This window comes from Lissotriton helveticus, chromosome 7, assembly GCF_964261635.1.
Source record: "Lissotriton helveticus chromosome 7, aLisHel1.1, whole genome shotgun sequence".
Lineage (NCBI taxonomy): Eukaryota > Metazoa > Chordata > Amphibia > Caudata > Salamandridae > Lissotriton > Lissotriton helveticus.
The window spans coordinates 391,302,277-391,324,647 of record NC_136068.1 but is presented as its reverse complement, the minus strand read 5'-3'; the positions used below and the strand labels follow the sequence as shown (position 1 = coordinate 391,324,647).

The window sequence follows — 22,371 nt, the reverse complement described above, 5'->3', positions numbered from 1 at the left end:
CCGTTTACTTTTCTCATGTAGATCAGAATCAAAATTATTTTACATTTTACTAGATTTCAGAGTATAATATTTCACTTGAAGATGTTTGTTAGACCTTGCATATTTTGGCATGCTTCCCTGGCCTTCACTTTCTGACCTCCTGTTTTTGATGGTATAAAGGAATTCGGTTTTGCTGGTTCTCTGCACCTTTATTCAATGTTATTCAGTGATGAAGTGCAAGTGTGCCTACTTTAAAATATGTTAGGGTTGGTTCTCCATGATTAGAATATCTGATTTACTGGTAAGTCCCTAGTGAAATGCACTGTGTGTGCCCTGGGCCTGTAAATCCAATGCTATTAGTGGGCCTGCAGCACCTATTGTGCCACCCACACAAGTAGCCTTTTAAAGGTGTCTCAGACCCGACACTGCAGTCTCTGTGCACGCAGTTTTTAACTGCCATGTCGACATGCCCTAACCTTACGATTTCTTTGATGTAAGCACCCCTAAGGTAGCCCAATGGGCAGGGTGCAGTATATGTGAAACGTAGCCGGAGGGCCGGTCTGCCCCGGTGTTTTCCAGCCTGCCCTGACAATCTAGAGTCCTCCTTCACTGCAGCGCCCCGTCCTGCCCAGAGATTGATCTGGTGCCTGTCAATGAGCCTGATTGAGACCCCAGGAGGCCAATGGAGATCCCACGAGCCTGATGCTACACACAGCCTCCCCCGGTGTCCTACGTTGCCAGGGACCCTCCTGTAGTGCAGCGGCTGGTGTGGAGCCTGCCCTTGTGTTTCCCCCCTGAAGTGTGGGCCCCGTTCTAATCAGAGGAAGTCAAATTTGCCCTCCCTTGCGAAGCCCATCACTGCACTGAACCCCACGGCGAGGGGCTTTTCACCCTAAGTACCCGGACTTAAAAACTGCGCAAAATAGAGTTGTTTAGGTTTGGCTCCCAACATATGAATCTGGGTGTTCAGGTGCACATGTGAGTGAGGGAGAATATTAGAGGTGGATGTGCACGTAGATTGGCCAGCTGAGCCACATGAAGGGGCTGAACCACAGTGCGTCACATCCTTGTCCTTTGGAGTCGAGAGCAGCAGCACCGGGACCCATAACGGCTGTGCACTCTTAGTCTATTTCCAAACCACCAACACTTTTTTTTAAAAAACGTATTGTACTATATTTGGGGACATTCTAAAATCTATAATTCTGAAGCAATGGCCGTTAATCTGTACCCCAACTCTCGTCATCCAGTCACTGAGAGCCTCCCCCCCCGGCCCCCAAACAACATCATCCGTCTCTCAAACTTTCGCGCTTTCTGATAACCTTCCCCCTCCAACCCCTAATGTTTCCCCAGACCACACTCCTGCCACCGTTTCCCCCTCCCCAGAACCCCCTAATTCTCCTCACTTGACACAGACCCCTTTTTTACCCTCTCTGAACTGCAGTCCTCCCCCTACACCCGCTGTCACCTACACCCTCCCTCATCACTGCTTCTCATCTTCTCAAGCCCCACCTCCGGACTCTAGGAATGTCCAGGCCTTCCCATCGGACCTCCATACATCCTACAACCCAGGCACTCGTCTTATCCCCCTTCCCGAACTGTCTCCATCACCTCGCACCAGGTCTTCTCCGACCAATATAGAAGCCTTCCTTCTCCCCCACCTCTTCCCTAACGGCACTCTCCCACACTCCTTTAATTCAGACTTTGTCCAACAATGAACGCAATCTCGCTACCCAGACGACTGAAGTCACACGGCTGAGAGAAGAGGTCAACTCCCTCTACTCCAAGTCCCGATCTACCTCTGTCGACCCTGGCTCTCAACGCTTCTCAAATCCTCAACTGTGGAACTCCACTCCCCTTGGCTGCCGTTCTCATAGGCCCCCAGCACATCGAATCATCTCACCGCTTCCGACCTGCATACCCTCTGCAACACCTACCCTCCTAACTCCTCTATTAACGTTCCTCCTCACTCCAACATCCCCGTTATTTTAGGGACCAGCAGATTCCCCCTATCCTGTCTCCCCAAGACCCTCCCCAACGTACCACCATCCATGAACGCTCTACCCCCACAGACTTCCCTAAACCTCTCTCCTGCATTCTCCCTAGCTCCAACATTCCTGACATTGTAGGGACCACCAGATCCCCACCCTCTCCTGTCTCCCCCAGACCCCCACCCCAACGTACCACCATCCATTCACGCCCTCCCCTCAAATACTGTACTAAACCCCTCGCCTACATGCTAGTGAAATGCTGTTCGACTGTCAGGCACGCAACTGAAATTTCAGAAACTTTCTTAGCGAAGACATTGACATAGCCTTCCTCACGGAAACCTGGCTCAATGACCACTCTACTTCCAGCCTTGACTTACTTTCCCCTCCCGGGTTACTCTATCATCAGAAAAGACAGGACAGAGAGAATAGGGTGTGGGCTAGCGATTATTCTAAAAAATGAACTCCAACTTTTCCTTGTCAAAAACCCGACCGCAATAGCTTCGAATACCTTGAAACTAAACTTAAGTCTAGAGGTTTTCCCCCAATTCGACTGCATAATATCTACCACTCACCTGGAGACCCACTCCCCTTCGTAAAAGAACTATCCGAACTTCTTAACCAATCTTCTCTCTCTAATACAAAAAATCTATTCCTTGGAGATTTTAATCTCCACTGGAACGTGACTGATGACTCCTCAGTCAACCTCCTCACCAATCTTCTTGAGATCAAGGAACTCAAACAACTCTGCCACTCTCTTCAAAGGAGCCACTCTTGACACCATCATTACCAGCAAAGACTTAGCTTCCCTCTCAGACATCCCCATCGATTGGTCTGATCATCACCTCATTCTGTTCTCGATCACAAACATTGACCCACCCTCCCTCACCAACAACATTAAAGTCTCAAAATGGACCAGAAATCTTAATCGCATCTCCCCTGGTGAACTTCAATCTAAACTCCAAACACAACTTCTGCTCACCCCTCTCTTCCTAAATGCTAATGAAATCACCGAAAATTTTAACAAAACCATCATTGATGTCCTAGACCAAATTGCCCCGTCCAATCTTAAAACCCTAAGAAACATTCCGTATGAATCATGGTACAATTCCAACCACAATGACCAAAGGTGTGTTCTTAGACTAGCTGAAAGAACATGGAGACAACACCCTTCCCGCACCCATCTTGCTCTACTCAGATCTGTTAGAGCCACATATAAGAAACACATTTTCACGGAATAGGCCTCCTTCTTCCGTACCCAACTCGATCGAGCGAAAAATCAACCCAGAAAGCTGTTCAACATAGTTCGAAACCAAACCTCCTCGGCTCCTCCAACCCTGAAGGCCACAACTGACAGATGCTAAGAAATTGCTAACTTCTTCTCTGAAAAAATAGCCAGTATAGACCAATCCTTCCTAGCATCTCCCCCTCATCCCCTTTCTATTGTGGTCTCTACTTCTCAACCTCGCTCCCTATTAACTCCCCCCCCCCCCTTCCTCCCTCCTGCCACTACCCCTCTGGATACCAGCCTTTCTAACCCACAGCCTAAAAACAACGCCTCCTGGCTCAATTTCCACTCTGTAACGGAACTCGAAGTCTCTAACATCATCTCCATACTTAAATCGACCTCACACACCAAAGACACTCTTCCCGCTAACCTTGTTCAGGAGCTCAAGCACATCATTGCTCCTTACTGGACCTCTATCATCAACTCCTCTTTTACCTCGGGATGTTTCCCTCCCTCCTTCCAACTCGGACAAATCACTCCCATTCTTAAAAATACCAATGCTGACCCTGATGACCTAAATAATCTCCACCTCCTCTCCAACCACCCCCTCCTTTCTAAAGCTCTTGAAAAATGTGCCCTTCTTCAACTGGACAAACACACTGTCTCCTTTAACCTACTTGACTCCTTACAATCCGCATTCCGAAAAGGCTGCAGTACAGAAACTGCCATACTAAGTATTGTTGACGACATCCATCACTCTATTGACAATGGCAAGACCTGCCTACTCATTATCCTTGACCTTTCTGCAGGATTTGATACGGTTAACCACCCTGCCTTACTTAATGAGCTCAAAGTTAGATTTGGTCTTAATGGCCTGGTACTTAAATAGTTCTCCTCCTTCCTGCAACATAGAACACAACAAATCAAAATCTACAATTGCCTCTCTAACCCCACACCCGTCTCCTTAGGTGTCCCCCAGGGTTCTATTCTCTCTCCCTCACTCGTTAACCTCTTTATGGAACCCCTTACCCTCATTCTAAAACAAGCTGTATTAACTACCACCTCTATACCGATGACACAACTTTACTATAAGATCAAATCCCACTCCGGCGTTCTACACCTTAATAACACCCTGTCTAAAATCCAATCATGGTTCCACTCGAACCGTCTCAAACTTAACCCTAAAAAAACAGAAATCATTCTCTTCTCTCCAAAAAACAACCCTCTTCCTATCAACTGTCAGCTCACCTTATCAAGCTCAGTAAAATCACTTGGCATCACCATTGACAACAGCCTAACCCTCCAGGCCCTCATAAAAACACGCCAACGGAGAGTTCTTCACCCTACGCCGTCTCAAGAAAATCAAACCCTTCATCCCAGCTGACGACTTTTAATCAGTCGTCCAATCACTGATCCTCTCAAAAATTGATTATGGTAACGCCCTCCTCTCCGTAACACCAAAAGTTCACCTAGCCCCACTCAAATCTGTGCTAAACCTAGCGGCCAGGCTGATCATTGACTGCAAACGCTTTGACCGCATCTCCCCAGCCCTTAAATGGCTGCCCATCGAAGGCAGATCCACCTACAAGATGGCATGCATTACGCACAAAGCCCTTCACCAAAAAGCCTCACTTTATCTAACTGATAAACTCAACAAAGCAGGATATGCCCGACCATTGAGAAGCACCAACACCCTCCTCCTCATCCCACCCATGACAAAAAAGAAAACCACACAGTCTAGCTCCTTCTCTGGAAATGCCCCCAGCATATGGAATGTCCTCCCCAAAGATCTGCGCTGTAACTCCTCCTACATCAGTTTAAAAAAAAGACCTCAAACTGCACTTGCTCAAGAAATATTGGGGTCCATAATCCTTTCCTTCCCCTACTTTTCCCGCCCCTCCTCCATTTCCTCTCCTTTTTCCTACCTGCCTTACCCCTTTTTTCACCTTCTTCATTCCGTACTCCCTCGCCTTAATTACTACCCCCCTCCTTTACCTATTCTTCTTTACCCCCATTCACGCCCCCAATCCCTCCACCCTAGTACCTCCTAGCCCTTCTCCATCTCAGGATGCTATATATCACTCGACCACTTGTACCAATTTATTTATGTTTCTTATCCCTCTCGCGACGACATTTGCTAATTTGTATTTTGCTACTTGTTCTCCTCAATCAAACTTGTGATCTCCATGATTTGAACAATTGTAGTATGCCTGTATTATCTTCACTCATGTAAAGCACTCTGATAACCCCGGGTCCAGCCAGTGCTATATAAAACCTTTAAAATAAATAAATTAAATAAATAGGTAGGACATAGGCTGGTGTTTTACATGTCCTGATAGTGAAATACTATGCCTTTTCGTTTTTCACTATTGAAAGCAGTTCAGAATTTAATAACATTTTTGTAAAAGTGTTTTTAAAATTGCGTGTTTTAAAATGCCACTTTTAGAAAGTAATCACAAGGAGATGTGTTTACTTTTAGAAAGTGAGCAGTTTCTTGTTCAACCTTCCAGTGTGCCTCTGCCTGCTTGTGGATTCACAGTCAGGTTTTAGACTGACAGGAGGTTATTTGTGCATTCACTACAGACACGAACGCAAAGAAAGGTGAAGTGTGCCCTGCATGTTGATGGGTCTTCCTGGGCTATAGTCATGGGAGGAGTTGTCGTTAGCACCTAAATAGGTTGTGGCTGACCTGCACAATGCTGTCCCCACCCCCTGTAGTGTGGCTGGACCAGGGAGGCCAGAACAAGTTTTTCCGAGCAGGAGAGGCTCTCTGAACAAAGACTTCCAAAGGGAAAAGGGGGTATAAGTATTGGACCTAAAACCCCATAACTTTAGAACTTTTTTGGATTAAGGACCCTGCCAAGACGAAGAGCTACCAGGAGGACTACTGGCCTCTTTGCTGTTTGTTGCTGTGTTGGGTTGGCCTGCAGTTGCTGTTTCTCGCTTGACCAGTGGAAGGACTGGACTGAACTTTCTGCAACTTATTTCCTGAGCTTCTCCAAAGGCTTGAGGTGCAGCTTGCCCCCTGTTCAAGCAGTGGCAGGACCAGCACAGACTTCAAGATCATCTGCTAACAGCACTGGGAACTGTGTGGTTTGTGTTGTAAACTGAAGAAAAGCAACATAACGCTGTCACTGACACCACTGGCAGCCCTTGACCTGAAGGCACCGCAGAGAGCACATCTCTGCTTCACACCACCAACCCTAGCCTCACTGACAACTCCAGTAAACCTCTGCTTGCACCGTGACATGAGGGCACCACACTTTGTACCACCTCGCAGCCCTGATCTTCCAGACGTCATCGTCTCAAGGCACATATCGTCTGAGGTCCAATATGATAGTTGTATCATAGACAGTTTATAGTTGCATCAAACTAAAAATGCATTTGATAGAATATAAATCCAACTGTACTTCCAGTTGTAAAATCATGAGAGAAAGAATAACTCTTTGCAGAGAGAAGGGTAAATTAACTTGGAAAAATATTCTCACCTGATCTTTGGAACAAGATTTGACGTGAATATTCTTTACAGTTTGAACTATTCCATCAAAGAATTTCACAGTGTATGTTCCTAAAATATAAAAAAACACAAAGAATTAGTAATTGCCCTTAACAAAACGATTACTCTACAAAGTCAAACACTGTATTCCTGGTTTTCGCTCTACGCTTTTTTAATCAATACCAACTTGCGTAATGCAGCCCAACAAGAGATTTGAGAAAACTGCATTGCTTTCCAGGTTGTAATCAAGTGGACTTTCCACACGTCTTATTCACCCATGAATCCAACTGGACTCTGTGGGGGTTCATATCTATGAACAGGTAAATGTTTCATACAAGCTGTAAACTGAAAAGTCAAGATAGGCAAACCAATAACACTTTATATCAACCACACAGCTGAAGTTGTTTCAGCTATAGTAAATGGTAGTTTTAATTTCTTTAAATGCAGCACAGTGTAAGCTGTGTCTTTCATCACCATCAGTAGTTTTTTGTGTGTTAAATTAAAGGGCAATGATTAATCACTGCAATTCAAATAGCGCCATGGTACGTGCCAAGTGTTTAAAGCGTCCAGCTAAACTGCATAATAGATCTAAACTGATTTTGCCCATGATCCACTATTGACATGTCACTTTGCATAATACCAATAGCAGATGACAACGCTATTTAAATTGAAAATACGAGAAAACAACATATTAATACTATTATCAACGACAGCAAGGACTTTATCAAAATTACTTTGGTCGATTTGTCTTAAACGTGCAGCAACTTCCATCTGGAATAATTTCCAAATGCCATTGTATGTAGCCTAAATAAATCTTTTAGAACATGGAGATTTGGGCCCCAAAAGAAAATGAGATAAATTCATGTCTTCGGACAGGAGAGAAAGATGTTGTTTCACTGCAGACAGTGTAGAATGTTCCAACCATTGTTGACAGTTTTTCCCACCAAATCTGTAATACCAATATCAGAATGTTGTGATTGAAAGTATCAGGGATCAGGTCTGCTTGATTTGAACTCAGGTGTGAAACTGAGAAAAGGAGCATGACCATTATTAGTGTCTCCTGGCCACAATAACCACTCACTAGGACCTGAAAGGGTAGAGTAGAATGTACCATTCCATACCATGCTATTTAGTTGGTCTTCGGTGTAGTTTGTCAAATTTTGCCAGTACTTACATTGTTTTGCCAGGCACAGACATGCAGTCTGCTGGATGCCGTCATTCAAGAAAATCATTTGTGTGGGAATTAAGCAGGCTCGAAATAAGGTTTCTGCTCCCTGAACCTGCCAATATGTTGTTCCCTGGATTGATTTCACATCAATTGCATTTTTCCAGTAGTCCGAGCCTTTAAGGGCTAACTGGTTAACAAACGAAGATGTATACATTAGCTTGGTCTGTGTAAGTATATAATTTTTTGGGTAGGGTAGGAACGAAGTTGAAATAATGACGTGGGGTCTGAAGTGTCATATCCTGTATAAAACGTGCCCTTGTCCATATGCGTTGTGGAGCTCCCTAGTGGGGGAGTCGGACAATGTTCCCATTATGTATAATTAGAATGTGGATGAGGACTACTGGCTGTATAGGAAATGATGTCCATAATGGTGACAGCAGAACATATCCGCAAAGTTAGAAGAATTAGGAGGTCTTCTGATTCAAAAACAGTATAATACTCCAATTGTGTAAGCATAGAATTTACAGTTTTAACTACCAATCATCTGAATGCAACTCCTGTACTATTACATCACCCACTGAAACTTTGAACACACATGGTATCTGCAGGGTCTCCGTTGGGCTGAGCATATTGAAAGGAACCTTATCCTAAACAATGGCATCAGTAGCCTGAAACAGCTGAAATGTTGATGAGGGACAAGTTTCTTCAGTTTATGCAAAGAGGAATGAGGGGCCCACATCCGGTCGACCAATTCCATAGGAGAACGTTTCGGCAGGTAGTGGCCATTGATCAGGAGGAAAAACACTATCACAAATCCATTCCACATGAACAAAAAAAACAAGGGGAGCATGATCAAGACATATATCCCAGGCGGGACTAAATAATTGCATTTCAACCTTGAAATGAAAACACAAGTCTGTGCTGGAGGCAGATGTAAAACAGAAGAACTGTCTGCAAAAAAATCATCTTAATCCATGTAGTACCCAGAGGTACTTAGCTGAAAAACTGGAGGTTGGGATGCAGTAGCATTACTCGGAAAATCTAACAAAGAGGGTTTCGCCAATCGTGGATCAGTATAAATAACATCTGCAGTAAAAGATGCAACAGTAGAAACAGTTAACCCTTCGGTTATGTTGTCGACAGAGGACTCATCCCTGCCACACCTATCCCTCTTTCCCTCACCCAAACCCCTCTACCCCCACCCAACACCCCCATCCCCCTAGCCACTCCCCCCGAAATTCTTGTGTTTGCAAAGAAGGGTCAATGACAAAATTGACATCAACAGCTGTCTATTACGTAGCCCATTGTATCCGTCTGGGTTGGAGGGCCTTAGTGATAGGAATGCTAGCTTTGGTGACAACCTTGAAGGCTGGCACAGGAGTAACGGCAATAATATGTATCCCTTGAGCAAGTGCCAATTCTTTAAGGATCGCCTTTTGCATGGCAGGTAGTATTTAGTGGAAGAAAACACGTTTCTGCACCGGAATACAAATGTGATTTATATGCGATTGGCACCGTTTCACCTTCATTAAAGGTGATGTATGTAAATCCAATTAGACCTGGTAAACTTTGGATGACCAGGTTCGTGATTGACACGTGTATGTAAGTGGCATGCTTCAAGTAAGTCAGATTGTAATGATCGGAGTGTATCTGAGTGGTCCGATGTGCAAGATGAAGAGGAAAAATCAGGGCGTATTAAGGCCTAAAGAGGGTTGACGCTTTGTGCATATTCAGGTATATTTATTATGCTAAAATAGAAAAAACCCTAGCAGGGACTGCAATTTCTTTAGGTGTTAGGAGGTTGCAATTGTTCACATTTCTCCAAAAAATGAGAGGCAAGAGTCTTTCCCTCATGTTTAAGCTCATATCCCAGGAAAAGGACACTTAGAAAAGCTATACAAGACTTTTTAAAGTTGAACTTGTAGCCACGTTTAGCAAATCCCAATATTAGGCAATCTACTTTGGCCAAGTGGGTATTTAATTAATCATCGGTCAAGTAGATTATGCCTACATAGGACAGAGCATCAGGGTCAATGTCATGCAAAATTGACAATTTGTGCCTTAAAAACTCCTGGGCTGTTCTTATAGCCCATAGGAAGTCACGCATAGCGCATTTGAAAACCTAGCGTGCTATAAGAGCACCAGTTTCAGCTCTCAGGAGCCAAATTGTGACTGAAAACTGAACTGAAACTGAACTGAAATATCCAAGCTGGTTTTGTACTTTTTAAGGGCTACATTGTTAATGATTACTGTACTGTGCATGTAGGACTATTCAACTATTCAAATGTTTATAATCTATGACAATGCGTTAAGAATGATCTGGTTTTACAACAGGAAAAAGGATTATTCATTTGAGAGACAGGGTTCAAGGACACTCTGGTACTACAATTGGGAGAGATTTCTTGAACGGGTGCTTTAGCATCCAGTTCAATAGGATATTGTGGTTTTACCTGTGGGGTGGATCTTCTAGCAATAATATGATAAAGAGAATTCATACCCCAACATACATAATTACAGAAAAGTGAAGGGGCCAATGCAAGGGTACATTCGGCTGCATAAGCGTGTTTCTTCGTCAGGGTTAAGGTGAGAAAAGGAAGCAAGAATCACCTCCTTCCCTTGGGGGGGGGTTCGAGCACATATGGGGGATGGTGGGGATCAACATAGATTGTCCCAGAATATTGCTTTAACGGTGCATTTAATTTCACCCTTAATTTGAATATGTAAGTGATATAATCGGTTAGGTGGGGCTACGTGTGTATCTGCGGTTTCAACTGTAACAAATGTTTCAGTGGCTTTCAGAAACTTCTTGGGATTACAGCGTACTATGGGGACTTCCGACGCGCTGTCTAGGAGTCACAGCCCAACTCCTGTTCAGAAGGAGGTTCCTCACCGTCTGTGGCATATCTAGCAGTCAAAGCAGCTACTTTTTCCTGAAATGGGGCTTTATATGGAGGAGTCATGTCCTCAGAAATCTTCATGTCAGACTAGCGTTGTCTCTCCCTTTTCGGTTTCTCACACTCTTGCCTGCGCTCAGATCACCCTCTGTTGTACTGCTGGTCAGACTATTCATGAAAATAAACGAGGAGAACATGTATCAAGAACCCAATACCTGTCTGCTGTCTTGATTTTAGTGCGATCATGAAAATCAAATCGTCACTCAGAGAACACCAATGGTGGAGAACCTCTATAAGGTTTCCCTTTAACTGTCTGTTGCTGTGTAGATTTAACTCATGTTCTTTTAGTAAATTCACAGGCTGGTCTGGCATCCTTGTCAGTGCTAGGCTTGCCAAGTGGAAGCACTGAAGGTCTGGTTCCAAATTATTGCATCCTAGCACTGTATATACATTAGTAATAATTATAGGCAACTCAAGTTCGCAGTCGACTACTGCCACTGCTGTAAGTCGCAGACATATAGCCAAGGATGCTGCTTCACCTTTAACATTAAAGAGACTAATTTGGGAGACTATGGGAAAAATATCCATTAATTTCATACCCAAATCTAGGGCAGGAGCGGTCTCATGTTCATTCTGTATCTGTTTCAGGATGTTCGGTAGAACAGCCGTTGATGTAGTGCCATAACAGCGTATAGACTGGCAAAAATAGTCTACTAGGTGCGGCAGTCTCCAAGAGTGGGAGTCAGTCCAGTGGGTAAGCACAGAGTAAAAATTCTATGGTTGTCTTGTGGTCCCAAAAGGGAAAACACAACTTCAAGTTGATCTATTGTTTGGGCAATTCAAATAGAATTTCCTCAAAATTAGTAGGACGTTTGCCCTTAACTAAATGAACAACTACATGACTAATAACAGCTGCTGAAGGCAACTGGGCTTGCGCTTGAGGTCAAATCTAACTGGACCGGCTAACAATGAACGCTAAATAAATTTAGTTAGATGTCGGTATAAGGCAACTAGAACAATGTACAAACCACTGGTTTGTACAAGATTCAAATTGCCTAAAACTTGATATGGTGTATATCCAGCTAATGGCGGCCAAGTAGCCCCCTCATTACTGAGAGGACCCATTCAAACTGTCCTTGGGATATCGGGAAGGGCGCCGATAAACCAAATCTGGTATTCCCAGACTGTAAGAGGAATTTCTGCAAGTGCATAACATTTATATGCAGCAGGTGCTGGTGGTATAGTGTATTCATGAAGTGTTAGGATCCACAGCTGGAAATGTAACCCAAGAATAAAAAACTTCGAAGCACAATGCAGCGTCCTCTTGTACAACAAAAATTACAGGAGCTCCTAAATTACGGACTCTATGCTGTGCTAAATGTGCATAGACTGCAGGTTGGGCAGTTGACCGCAATAGCAATAGGTTATTCCATAACTAATTAAACAAGCATTTGCAATGCAATTGGTCTCGCCTTTGGGACTTTATAAGTGATTAGTCATGCAGCATACTATTGCACATCACTGCAATAGACTGTGTGGCAGTGATTATAAGTTCGGCAATGAACATGGTATTTGAGTTCTTAGGAGTGGTTTAAAGATTAGTACATTAAACTATTACTAACTTTAATTAAATGTATAAACAAGTCAAGCCTACAAAAAAAGTTGGTGTGCGTTTGTGGAAATTAACATGCACGCCCTGCAGTGTTTGAGGTGCACAGAGGAAAAGAAAGCCAGACATTGTGAGAGCAGAATTATGGAGAGATCCTGCACGGAGGGGCGTGCTCTAGGGGGCAGATGTGTAATAGGCGAGAGGAGTGGGGAGATCGTTTAGTGCAAGGAACTCAGTGTGAGTACACTGCAGCCAAGGCAATCGTGATGCATACAAACATAGCCTTGAACAAACACACTGAAACTATTTGTTATACCTCTGTGGAATATGCCTCTGTGTCTCCCATGTCTGTGCTATGTGTTTTATTTCCCAGGTTTGCAGTGCTCCATGGAAAAAGCAGTGAAGCCTGCGGAACGAAAAAAGGGGAACGCTGCACCCTTAGGGAATGGGAAACAGTGCACAGAGAGGGTAGGTGCAGAAAGAGGCAGATCGCAGACAAACACTATATAAAGATATTGTGCATGGCTGGCACTTTAAAGGCTGATCGAAAGGCTTCACTGATGCTACTTTTTTGCGGGATTGGATGCAAACTCCTAGCTTCTCTACTAAAGCGGCTTTCTGGCTGCACCCCTCAGGCCTTTTAAAAAATATATATAACTCAGCAACATAATGTGTGCATCAAGTGTGTTTACTGTGTCCATGGGTAAAAGAGATGGTCATTTACAACACCAATATCTCTAACTCAAGCACATGCGCGACCGCCTGTTGCATTTGGAATGCGTGTTATACAATGTGTTGCATTTGTTGACAGGTTTAAACATTGGTATAGATGAACCCAAGGAAGATAGCGCACATGGTTGCTCTGTTTAGGAAGAGATAGGGTAGGGAACATTACTATTAGCCGTGAAGAAAAATAACAATAATAATAAAAAACAAATACCCGCCGGGCCGCCGCCCAATCATAGCGCGGCCCCAACCGGAAGTCCCGCCCCATCGCGGCGAGAGGGAGAGAGAGCTGCCCGAGGAGCCACGAAGGCTCCGCATTGAGTCCCGATCCCGAGATGGGGGACCGGGTGAAGAGCGGGCGGGCGCATGGGGAAGGCGGGGCTCTCATATGGTGAGAGAGCCCCGCAAAGCGCTACCGCCGCCCGAGATGCAGATCCGCCGCCGAGCACCGCCAGAACAAGTGAGTGTGTTGAGTGAGAGGAGGGGTGAGTGGGGGTGGGGTGTACGCGTGTGTGTGTGTCTGTTTGAGTGTGTTTGTGTCTGTCTGTGTGCGCGTGTGTCTGTTTAAGGGGGGGTGCGTGTGTGTATATGCAGTGTGTGTATGGCTTTCTTTGTGCGCATGCGTGAGTGACGACGTGCGCGCTCACGAGGTACAATCTCGAAGAAAAAGCGCGTGGAAGATTGCTGTCCTCATTCCCCCAGAAGTAACAACATAAGTCGTCTCGCCCTAGACAGCAAAGCTTCACTTTGCTTTCGTCTAGGCGAGACCTAAAAATGGATTCAACGTGTAACACAAACGGGGTTGTAACCTTTTATTATTCAAGCTTGATAAACCAACAGAACTAGGTGTTCCCCAAAAACTGTGACGATTAACCCCCATCACCGATGTCTCTGGAAAAAGGTGTGAGGGTATTGTGGACAAGTACAAGCATTACTCGGGGTTCCGACAAATAAGTTACCTAACCAAAACGCTGGCTGCGCTATGTTGCAGGGATTCTGCTCAGAAACAAAACTATGCTTGGGACCAAAGAACATCAGTATTTGGGACAGCCCAGGGATGGGAGATCTTGTTGAGACAAGTAGTTTGTTTTGTTTATCAATGGAGGCAGGCACTGATCGGGGTGGGGTGAGGCGCGTCTCTGCTCAGTCTCTCCTCCTTGGGACTCTGGCCGACCAGCAACCGGGAAGCACACCCAGGCTCCTCTGGCCAACCACAATGCTGCAATGCAGTGTTGTGATTTGTCTGTGCGCCGGCGCTCAGACAGAGACTGGGGGCCCAGGCATGTACTCTATGCAGAAGGCCAGCAAAGCATTCATGCACACTTCGAGTTTTCAACCTACTCCTTCTCTGCCCTGCTCTTGCAGCAGAGCGCCAGAAACAATAAAATGATAATAGCAGTTATAATTTTATTTTTCCTTTCGTCACACAGCTTAAAACCAGTGGGACAGCGCTCCTCCACCTTAGCGGAGGAACCTCCACCTTAGCGGAGGAACCTCCACTGTTTACTCAACCGTACTGCAGTTCAATCCAGATAGGGAGATGGAGGTGGGAGGGTAGAGTGCCCCAGAAAAATGAGGCAATCTGGACATAACAGGGAAACGTAGAGCCAGCAGCCTGACCATGGCTTCCACCTTTGGAAATGGGCAGTACAAGAGCAAACACTCACCTACTAGGCTTGAAGTGTACATGCTATTGATCTGTAATGTCAAGGATCTGTGTAACACAACCAAGAGGCATCAGATACATGCAATACCTCGAAAGCAGATGGGTCAAGTTCCAATTTGTGATTCTTCAAGAAACACCCTCCAGTTAATCAGAAGGCGTAAAACTGTTGGGTAAGTGGAAAGGCCAGTTTTTATAAATACATGCAGCTTACTCAAGCGGGGTTCTCATCTGAATGAGCCCTGAGGTCCCTTTTCCGGGTAGAGAACCACTGAAGAGAAAGAGGGCAGTTACATATCCGGCTTACTCAATTGCAGGGCTCTTTATGAGGTAGGGCTGTACGCTTCACAATGTCAGCAAGTTACCTAATTGGAAAACTCATCCTTGCTACTAGTCCAAAATCCACAAGACCCATACATACTGAGCAAGGACTAACTGTTTCATGTATGTTATTCCCAAAAGGCTTCACAGCCCAATGTTTGGTGCCCTACCAGGAAAACATCAGAGAAATGATATGCCTGGAACTGAACTGACTGCTGGAGATCTACTAACTTGCCAAGCAAGAAATACTCTAATTTTTCACACTTTCACAATCTACACACTCGAAATAAAGTTTTCTTAAGACTGGGCTTCTTAACGTGGAATACGTAATTAAATCCATTTCAGATCAAAACATGCTGTACCTGACCTTGTGTGAGAGGAGCCCAAGGGCTAAAGTCCAGACGTGGCAATGTTAGACTCTTATGCTAGGTGATTCCGCAACACACTGGCAGAAGAGATATCCCAAAATCTTCATAATGAATGATCAGTACAGATTCCCCTCGAAGTATTAGAAGCCATAGTATATAAGGTAGAGAAGAAGTTGGAAAAACATCCAAAGTTAGACAAGTTCTGTTCAACCAACTTCTTAGCTTAGAGGCAGAAAAGACTCAACTGGAGCGAGAGTTGATAGAGCAGACCAACCACCAGGCACTAATGGAGAAAAAGCACACACAGAAAGAGCTACATGAAAAACTTACCATGTATAATTATCGCAAGTACCTAACCATGTGACATGAAGGGGAACAGGGCATGTGCCATTCTAGCCAGGTCACCCCTTTCAGACACCACAAGTAAGAACTGGCATGCTGACAGGTTGATGGTGCACAATGGGATAGACATGAACAGGATTAATAGTGCACAATGCGACAGACATCAAAAATATCTTTGAAGAGTTCTACAGAACCCTATACACTAGGGAAACTATCAAGTAAGCTCTGTAATATGTGCACATAGCAAATCCACAAAGTTGTCGACAAAATAGGCAGACAATCCTTACAAGTTGGTAACCTTTGAAGAAAATCAAGGTTTGCCATCTCAAAGATGGCACCCAACAAAACTCTTGGGAACGATTGTCTACCCATCAAGGACTGCAAGTATTTAAGACGAATGGATCTAAACTCTTACTCAAAATGTATATGGTGGTCTTTGAAAGGGGAGTGCTCCAGTATGACTAAGTTGACCCACATATTAGTGCTTTCAAAGGCAGATTGCGAAAAAATCTTGATGTCCAGATCGTAACAGATAGTCTATGTTGAACATAGATTGCAAAATCCTAGCGAAGGTCCTGACAAACTGAATACTGCAGGTTATCAAAGACTGGATCTACCAGGACCACAGTGGAATCGCACCCTGCTGGAATACCATCCCCAACGTGCAGAGATTATTCCACATCACTTGTATCCCACAGCAGTTGTGCTTGGTGGCGGTGACCTCTACTGATCAAGAAAAGGCTCTTAACACTCTCGAATAGGGCTATATCCAAACAGCTCTATAGAGCACAGGACAACATTCTTTGGTGGACTCATCCCACGGGCAGAAATAAAACTGGAGGAGTTTAATACTGGACTCATGACCTTCGCTTTGTGGCACTAGGCAGAACTGCCTCCGCTGACTACTGTTCTTTGTGCAACCTAAGAATCCACTAGAGTGCCATACGTGACTATGCTTTACGCGGACATGTTTATGTATATCTTCCTTGTTATATGAAATAAACTAGCTCAGGATAATGGTATATCAAGCAACCATGCCTGTTCCCACTCACTCTCACTAACATGGGGCAACTGTGCTGAACTTGACCTTTGCGAAAAAACGTCACCTGTGAGAACCAGATCTTTATGTATCTGGGCGTCAGGGAATACAGATAAAGGAAATTGGACGATGACACCCTGAGCAACATGTGAAAAGCTGCCAGGACCTCATCGAATCTTGGAGTAGGCTGCCGCTTTCGGTGTTAAAACACGTGGCATCAAAATGGCACTACTGTCTAGTACGTTCTTTGCAAATTTTCCCCTGGCATTCCAAGAGACCTTTCTTCAAATCGCTTAATACCCAGTTGACTGAGCAGCTTTGTGTTTCTGGGCAGCGCACAGTAGCACTGAAAAAGTTATACTGCTTGATGAAGGAAGTCCTGGTAGTCCTAATTACTAATCATGTTAAGTAGCAGCGCAGTTAAATAGTCTCACAGTGATTCTGTCTGGATTGGCACTGTAGTGGTCTGGTAGGCAGAACATAAAAAGCCTAAAGACCTGCTTGTGAGGACTGATTCAGAGTTCAGGGACCAGTACATCAGTAAGCAATTACACCTCTGTCCCTGACCTCTTCAGATGGAAAACGCCATGTAAATTTGCGAGAGCCAAAATGGAAATAGGCAGTGTGCGTACCCTACCAAGTGGTAAACTACTAATAGCACTAATAAAGGTCCCCTGATACAAACAACCACACCAAAATGGACAAGCACCACCACACATACAACAACCATGTTAGTTACAGCTGCACAAGTAAGTCAGTGTTAACATTGAGCAAAGCCAAACCCCAGGGACTTACCACACCTGAATTAAAATCTTCATCAACCCACATACAAGCCAATGGACCACAGTACTGAGTGCCTCATTTGCTATGCAGTTAAGCTTAATATTGTTATGCATATTGTTTTATTAGTAATCTATGAGCTGATTATTTTATACTTACAGCAAGATTAACTTGAATGCACAACCGCTTTACAGATACCCTCATAAGATGTCTATGCATCACCAAGCTGTCTTTCTTATTGCTATGAATGTCCTGCTGTATGTCATGCAATATAAAAATAAAGCTAAAAAAAATCCTTAAACCTTGAAAGTTTAGCATCGCTAATTATTAAAAACAATTTGGGCTGTACATTAAGACAACAGGCATGCTTTTGACTGAGCTTAGGGTGACAGATATATTATACTCAAAGCATTCCACTATAAGTGTGTAACTGGTCTGTGTTATTAGATCATGTATACGCAATGCCTCCAATTCCTTGTCAGGAGTTCGAACAGCTCTAAGAATTACAAAATAACAATTTACGCCCATTAGCTTTGGAGCATTATCAAACTATGTTTTAATCATCATTTTCAGTATAGCCTTTCTTCCTCAATCAAGTTTCAAAACTCTGAATCATTAGTTTTCCGACAGCGTGCATAACCAAGGACACATTTAGGAGTATTCTACTCAATCCTATGTTTCCGTTTGTGTAAATCTGTAGCATAGGAGTCATCACTGCTCTAAGCTCTTATAACCTACTAGTCAGTGAAGGGGTCATTTTCTGACCAGGGCACATACATGTGCGGCGGCCATCGGTAGGAAGCTCGCTCTGTATATACTATACCAAAGTAAGGTATAGTGTTCATAGAGTTCAGTGGAACCCCAAAGGTAGGCAGAGGTAAAGGTGGATAATACCTTAATCTCCATTTGTGGTAGTGTGGGCGAGCTGTAAGGCTATATCAGAGGGTAGTGTTGAGCATTTATTGTACACACTCAGGCAAGGAATGATGTCACACACTCAAAGACTGAATTCAGACCAATTTGTTTGTATAGAAATATTTTTTTAGTTAGATTAGTTCTTGAACCAAGCCAGGCCTGGTGCAGGTTAGCGAAATAATACATTGCAGGTATAATGCAGTTGAAAACAATGGATATGCAGTTGGATACAATTGGTTTGTTTACAGACCTCCAAGAAGTCAGGCACTCCTGCAGACGCCTTGAGAAATCTGGCGAAATAGGAAAACCACTGCAGACCAGAACTACAGGAATGCCATGAATGAATACCACCAGCACATAGGAGCCTCCAAGCAGACCATCAAGAACAAAAACCACACCAACGCAAGTAATGCTAAAGAACTCTTCAACGTCATACAGCAGTTTGCCAAGGCCCCCAGAAAAGCCATGGACGTCACACCTTCCCAGGACCTCTGCAAAAAGCTCAGCTCCTACTTCCACCTGAAACTCAAGGCCCTCTACGACAACTCTGGCAAATAGACTCCGTACCACACCCCCCCTCCCACCAACCAGCCAACAGTCACCACCTGGAAACCTGCTACTACCAAAGACACAACCACGACCATGAAGAACACCCACTCAGGAGCCCCAACGGACCCCTGCCCACCACACATCTACCACAGAGCCACCGCCGCCATAGCACCCGAACTAGGCCAGACCATCAACACCTCCCTCGAATCCGGCATCCTCCCAGACGACTGGAAGCGAGCAGAGGTCAAGACCCTCCTCAAAAAACCCTCGTCCGACCCGACGGACCTGAAAAACTACCGGCCCATCTCTCTCCTTCCCTTCGCAACCAAAGTCACCGAGAAATTCATTGAAGCTCAGATTACCACCTCCATCGGGGAGAATGCCATCCTCGAGTCCTCCCAGTCTGGATTCCACAGCAACCACAGCACCGAAACCGCCCTCCTCGCCGCCACCGACTATATCCGCATGCTACTCAACCAGGGCCACACCTCGGCCCTCATCCTACTAGACCTCTCCGCAGCCTTCGACATCTTCTCACACCACACTCTCGCAGTCAGACTCCATGACTCAATATACGAGGAGCTGCCCTCGACTGGATCCGCTCCTTTCTCTCCAGCAAAACTCAAAGAATCCTTCCTCCCCGAACCTACAGAGATTAACTGTGGAGTACCCCAAGGATCCTCGCTCAGCCCCATGCTCTTCAACATCTACATGTCCCCTCGCCGCCATCATCGGACAACATGGGCTCAGTATAGTATCTTACGCACACACCCAGCTCATCCTCTCCCTCACAAAGACACCAGACTGCGCTTCCAAGAAGGAATAAAAGACGTTGCAGACTGGATGAGCAACAGTTGACTAAAATTGAACTCTGAGAAGATGGAGGTTTTCATCCTTGGACCCTCCCCCACTGCGTGGGACAGCTCCATGTGGCCCCCTGCCCTCTGAACCCCACCCACCCCGACGGACCACGCCTGGAACCTCTGCATCATTCTAGACTCCTCCCTCACCATGACCCGCCAGACCAACGCTGTTGCCTCCATCTGCTTCAACTGGTCGGGGTGGGGGGGTGGGGGGGGGGGGGCTAACCCGAATACAGAAAGACTGTCACCCACACACTCATAACCAGCAGACTGGACTACGGTAACACCCTCTATGCAGAAATCAACAAAACCCTGCGACACAAGCTCCAAACCATCCAGAACACCGCAGCCAGACTCGTCCTTGGAACCACATGACACAAGCACATGACCCAGCACCTACGAGACCACCACTGGCTCCCTATCGAGAAGAGTAACATTCAAACTAACGTAATCAACCAGTAGGGAGGAGGAGTAGAGGTCCATTCAGTTCCCCATTGCAATAGTCAGTTAATCAGAAAGGAGAATGGACACTTGTAGCTTCATAACCATTGGTTATAGTGGATCACCCTCATAAACGCTGTGATGTTAAATGCGGTGTATATCTGTTATCCGCCCCACGTTCAGCGTTATGGCATAGTCATCGGGTGTCCAATTACGTGCTATATGCCAGCCTCATCCTGAGGCAACCTCTGGTCTGGGTAGCAGTGTCTAGAGAGTGAGGGACACCCCCAGAGGGAAGGTGAGGAAAAGAAGAGAAAGTTTCAACTAAAAAACAATGCCTCTCCAAAAGGAAACTTTAATGTAAAAAGGTGAGGTAATGTTATTAAAAAGGATTGGATATGGTGGTCAATCAAGTTACTGGATCACCTTATATCTCTTGAAAAACGGTTGACATGTTTCTGCTCTCTCTGGCCCAGCCTGGTCTATAGAGCATTCGTCAGGACATACAAGACAACAGGTAAGTACTTACACCATTTGTGTAGTTTCAAAAGAGTGTGTGATTTTCAACACTTGATTGAACTAATACTTTTGATTCCTTGATTAAGGAGATTGCGTTTGTCTTCAGGGTGCGTGGGTATTTTATAAACCCGAGCCACGTGCTGGAGCGGTCTCCAGGGGCAGAGCCAGCACAGGACGTGGAGACCGCTCCAGCACGCAGCTCGGGTTTATAAAATACCCACACACCCTGAAGACGAACGCAATCTCCTTAATCAAGGAATCAAAAGTATTAGTTCAATCAAGTGTTGAAAATCACACACTCTTTTGAAAACTACACAAATGGTGTAAGTACTTACCTGTTGTCTTGTATGTCCTGACGAATGCTCTATAGACCCGGCTGGGCCAGAGAGAGCAGAAACATGTTGACGGTTTTTTAAGAGATATAAGGTGATCCAGTAACTTGATTGACCACCATATCCAATCCTTTTTAATAACATTACCTCTCCTTTTTACATTAAAGTTTCCTTTTGGAGAGGCATTGTTTTTTAGTTGAAACTTTCTCTTCTTTTCCTCACCTTCCCTCTGGGGGAGTCCCTCACTCTCTAGACACTGCTACCCAGACCAGAGGTTGCCTCAGGATGAGGCTGGCATATAGCACGTAATTGGACACCCGATGACTATGCCATAACGCTGAACATGGGGCAGATATACACCGCATTTAACATCACAGCATTTATGAGGGTGATCCACTATAACCAATGGTTATGAAGCTACAAGTGTCCATTCTCCTTTCTGATTAACATTCAAACTACTCACCCACACCTACAAATCCCTCCACAACATCGGACACCAATACCTCAACGAAAGAGTCGCCTTCCACGTACCCAAAACGAACCTCCGCTCAGCTGACCTCCCCCTTGCAGTGACCCCGCCTGCATCCGCAGAACCAGATCAGGCGGAAGAGCCTTCTCCTACATCGCTGCAAAGACCTGGAACAAGCTCCCAGTGAACATCAGACGCTCCTCCACTCTGCACACTTTCAAGAAGAGACTCAATACCTGGCTCTTCGACTGATCTGGAGCTGCATCCCCCTCCCCAGCGCCTTGAGACCCTTGCGGGTGAGTAGCACGCTTTATAAACCCCTGATTGACTGATAAGTTACCTTTTCTACTCCGTGTGATATGCCTAGATATCGCAATGAGACATTTCCTAGAGAAAAGGGAATTAATTCAGTTTTTGTACATTTGCAGTTTCTTAGGGTTTCATACAAACCAACTCCACACTTAGATATTTCACAGAAATGAAGTTCTATTGGAGAAAACAGTGTAATCGTTTTTTGGGAAGTATTTAGGTTTTGGAGTTGGTATTCTGGGGTTAGAACCAGGGTTCCCCCAGGGTCGAGGATGCACCCAAAGCATCTTCAGCGGCACTAGGGCAGCCGGGTGCAGAGTGCTGACGCCCAATGTTATCCAATGGGGATAAGGGGCCTCCGGTTGGTGGCTACTCA

At 45.0% G+C, this 22,371-nt stretch overlaps 1 protein-coding gene across 3 annotated transcripts in view; it reads right to left on the bottom strand.

The window, feature by feature from the left end:
- The window catches only part of PHF20 (PHD finger protein 20), a 1,067,420-nt gene that overhangs the window by 830,825 nt on the left and 214,224 nt on the right, over positions 1-22,371 (bottom strand). For all 3 annotated transcript variants that reach the window (XM_078652233.1, XM_078652235.1, XM_078652234.1), the window contains exon 5: positions 6,681-6,760. In XM_078652233.1, the coding sequence (XP_078508359.1) occupies positions 6,681-6,760 (80 nt within the window). The remainder of the gene's footprint in view (positions 1-6,680; positions 6,761-22,371) is intronic.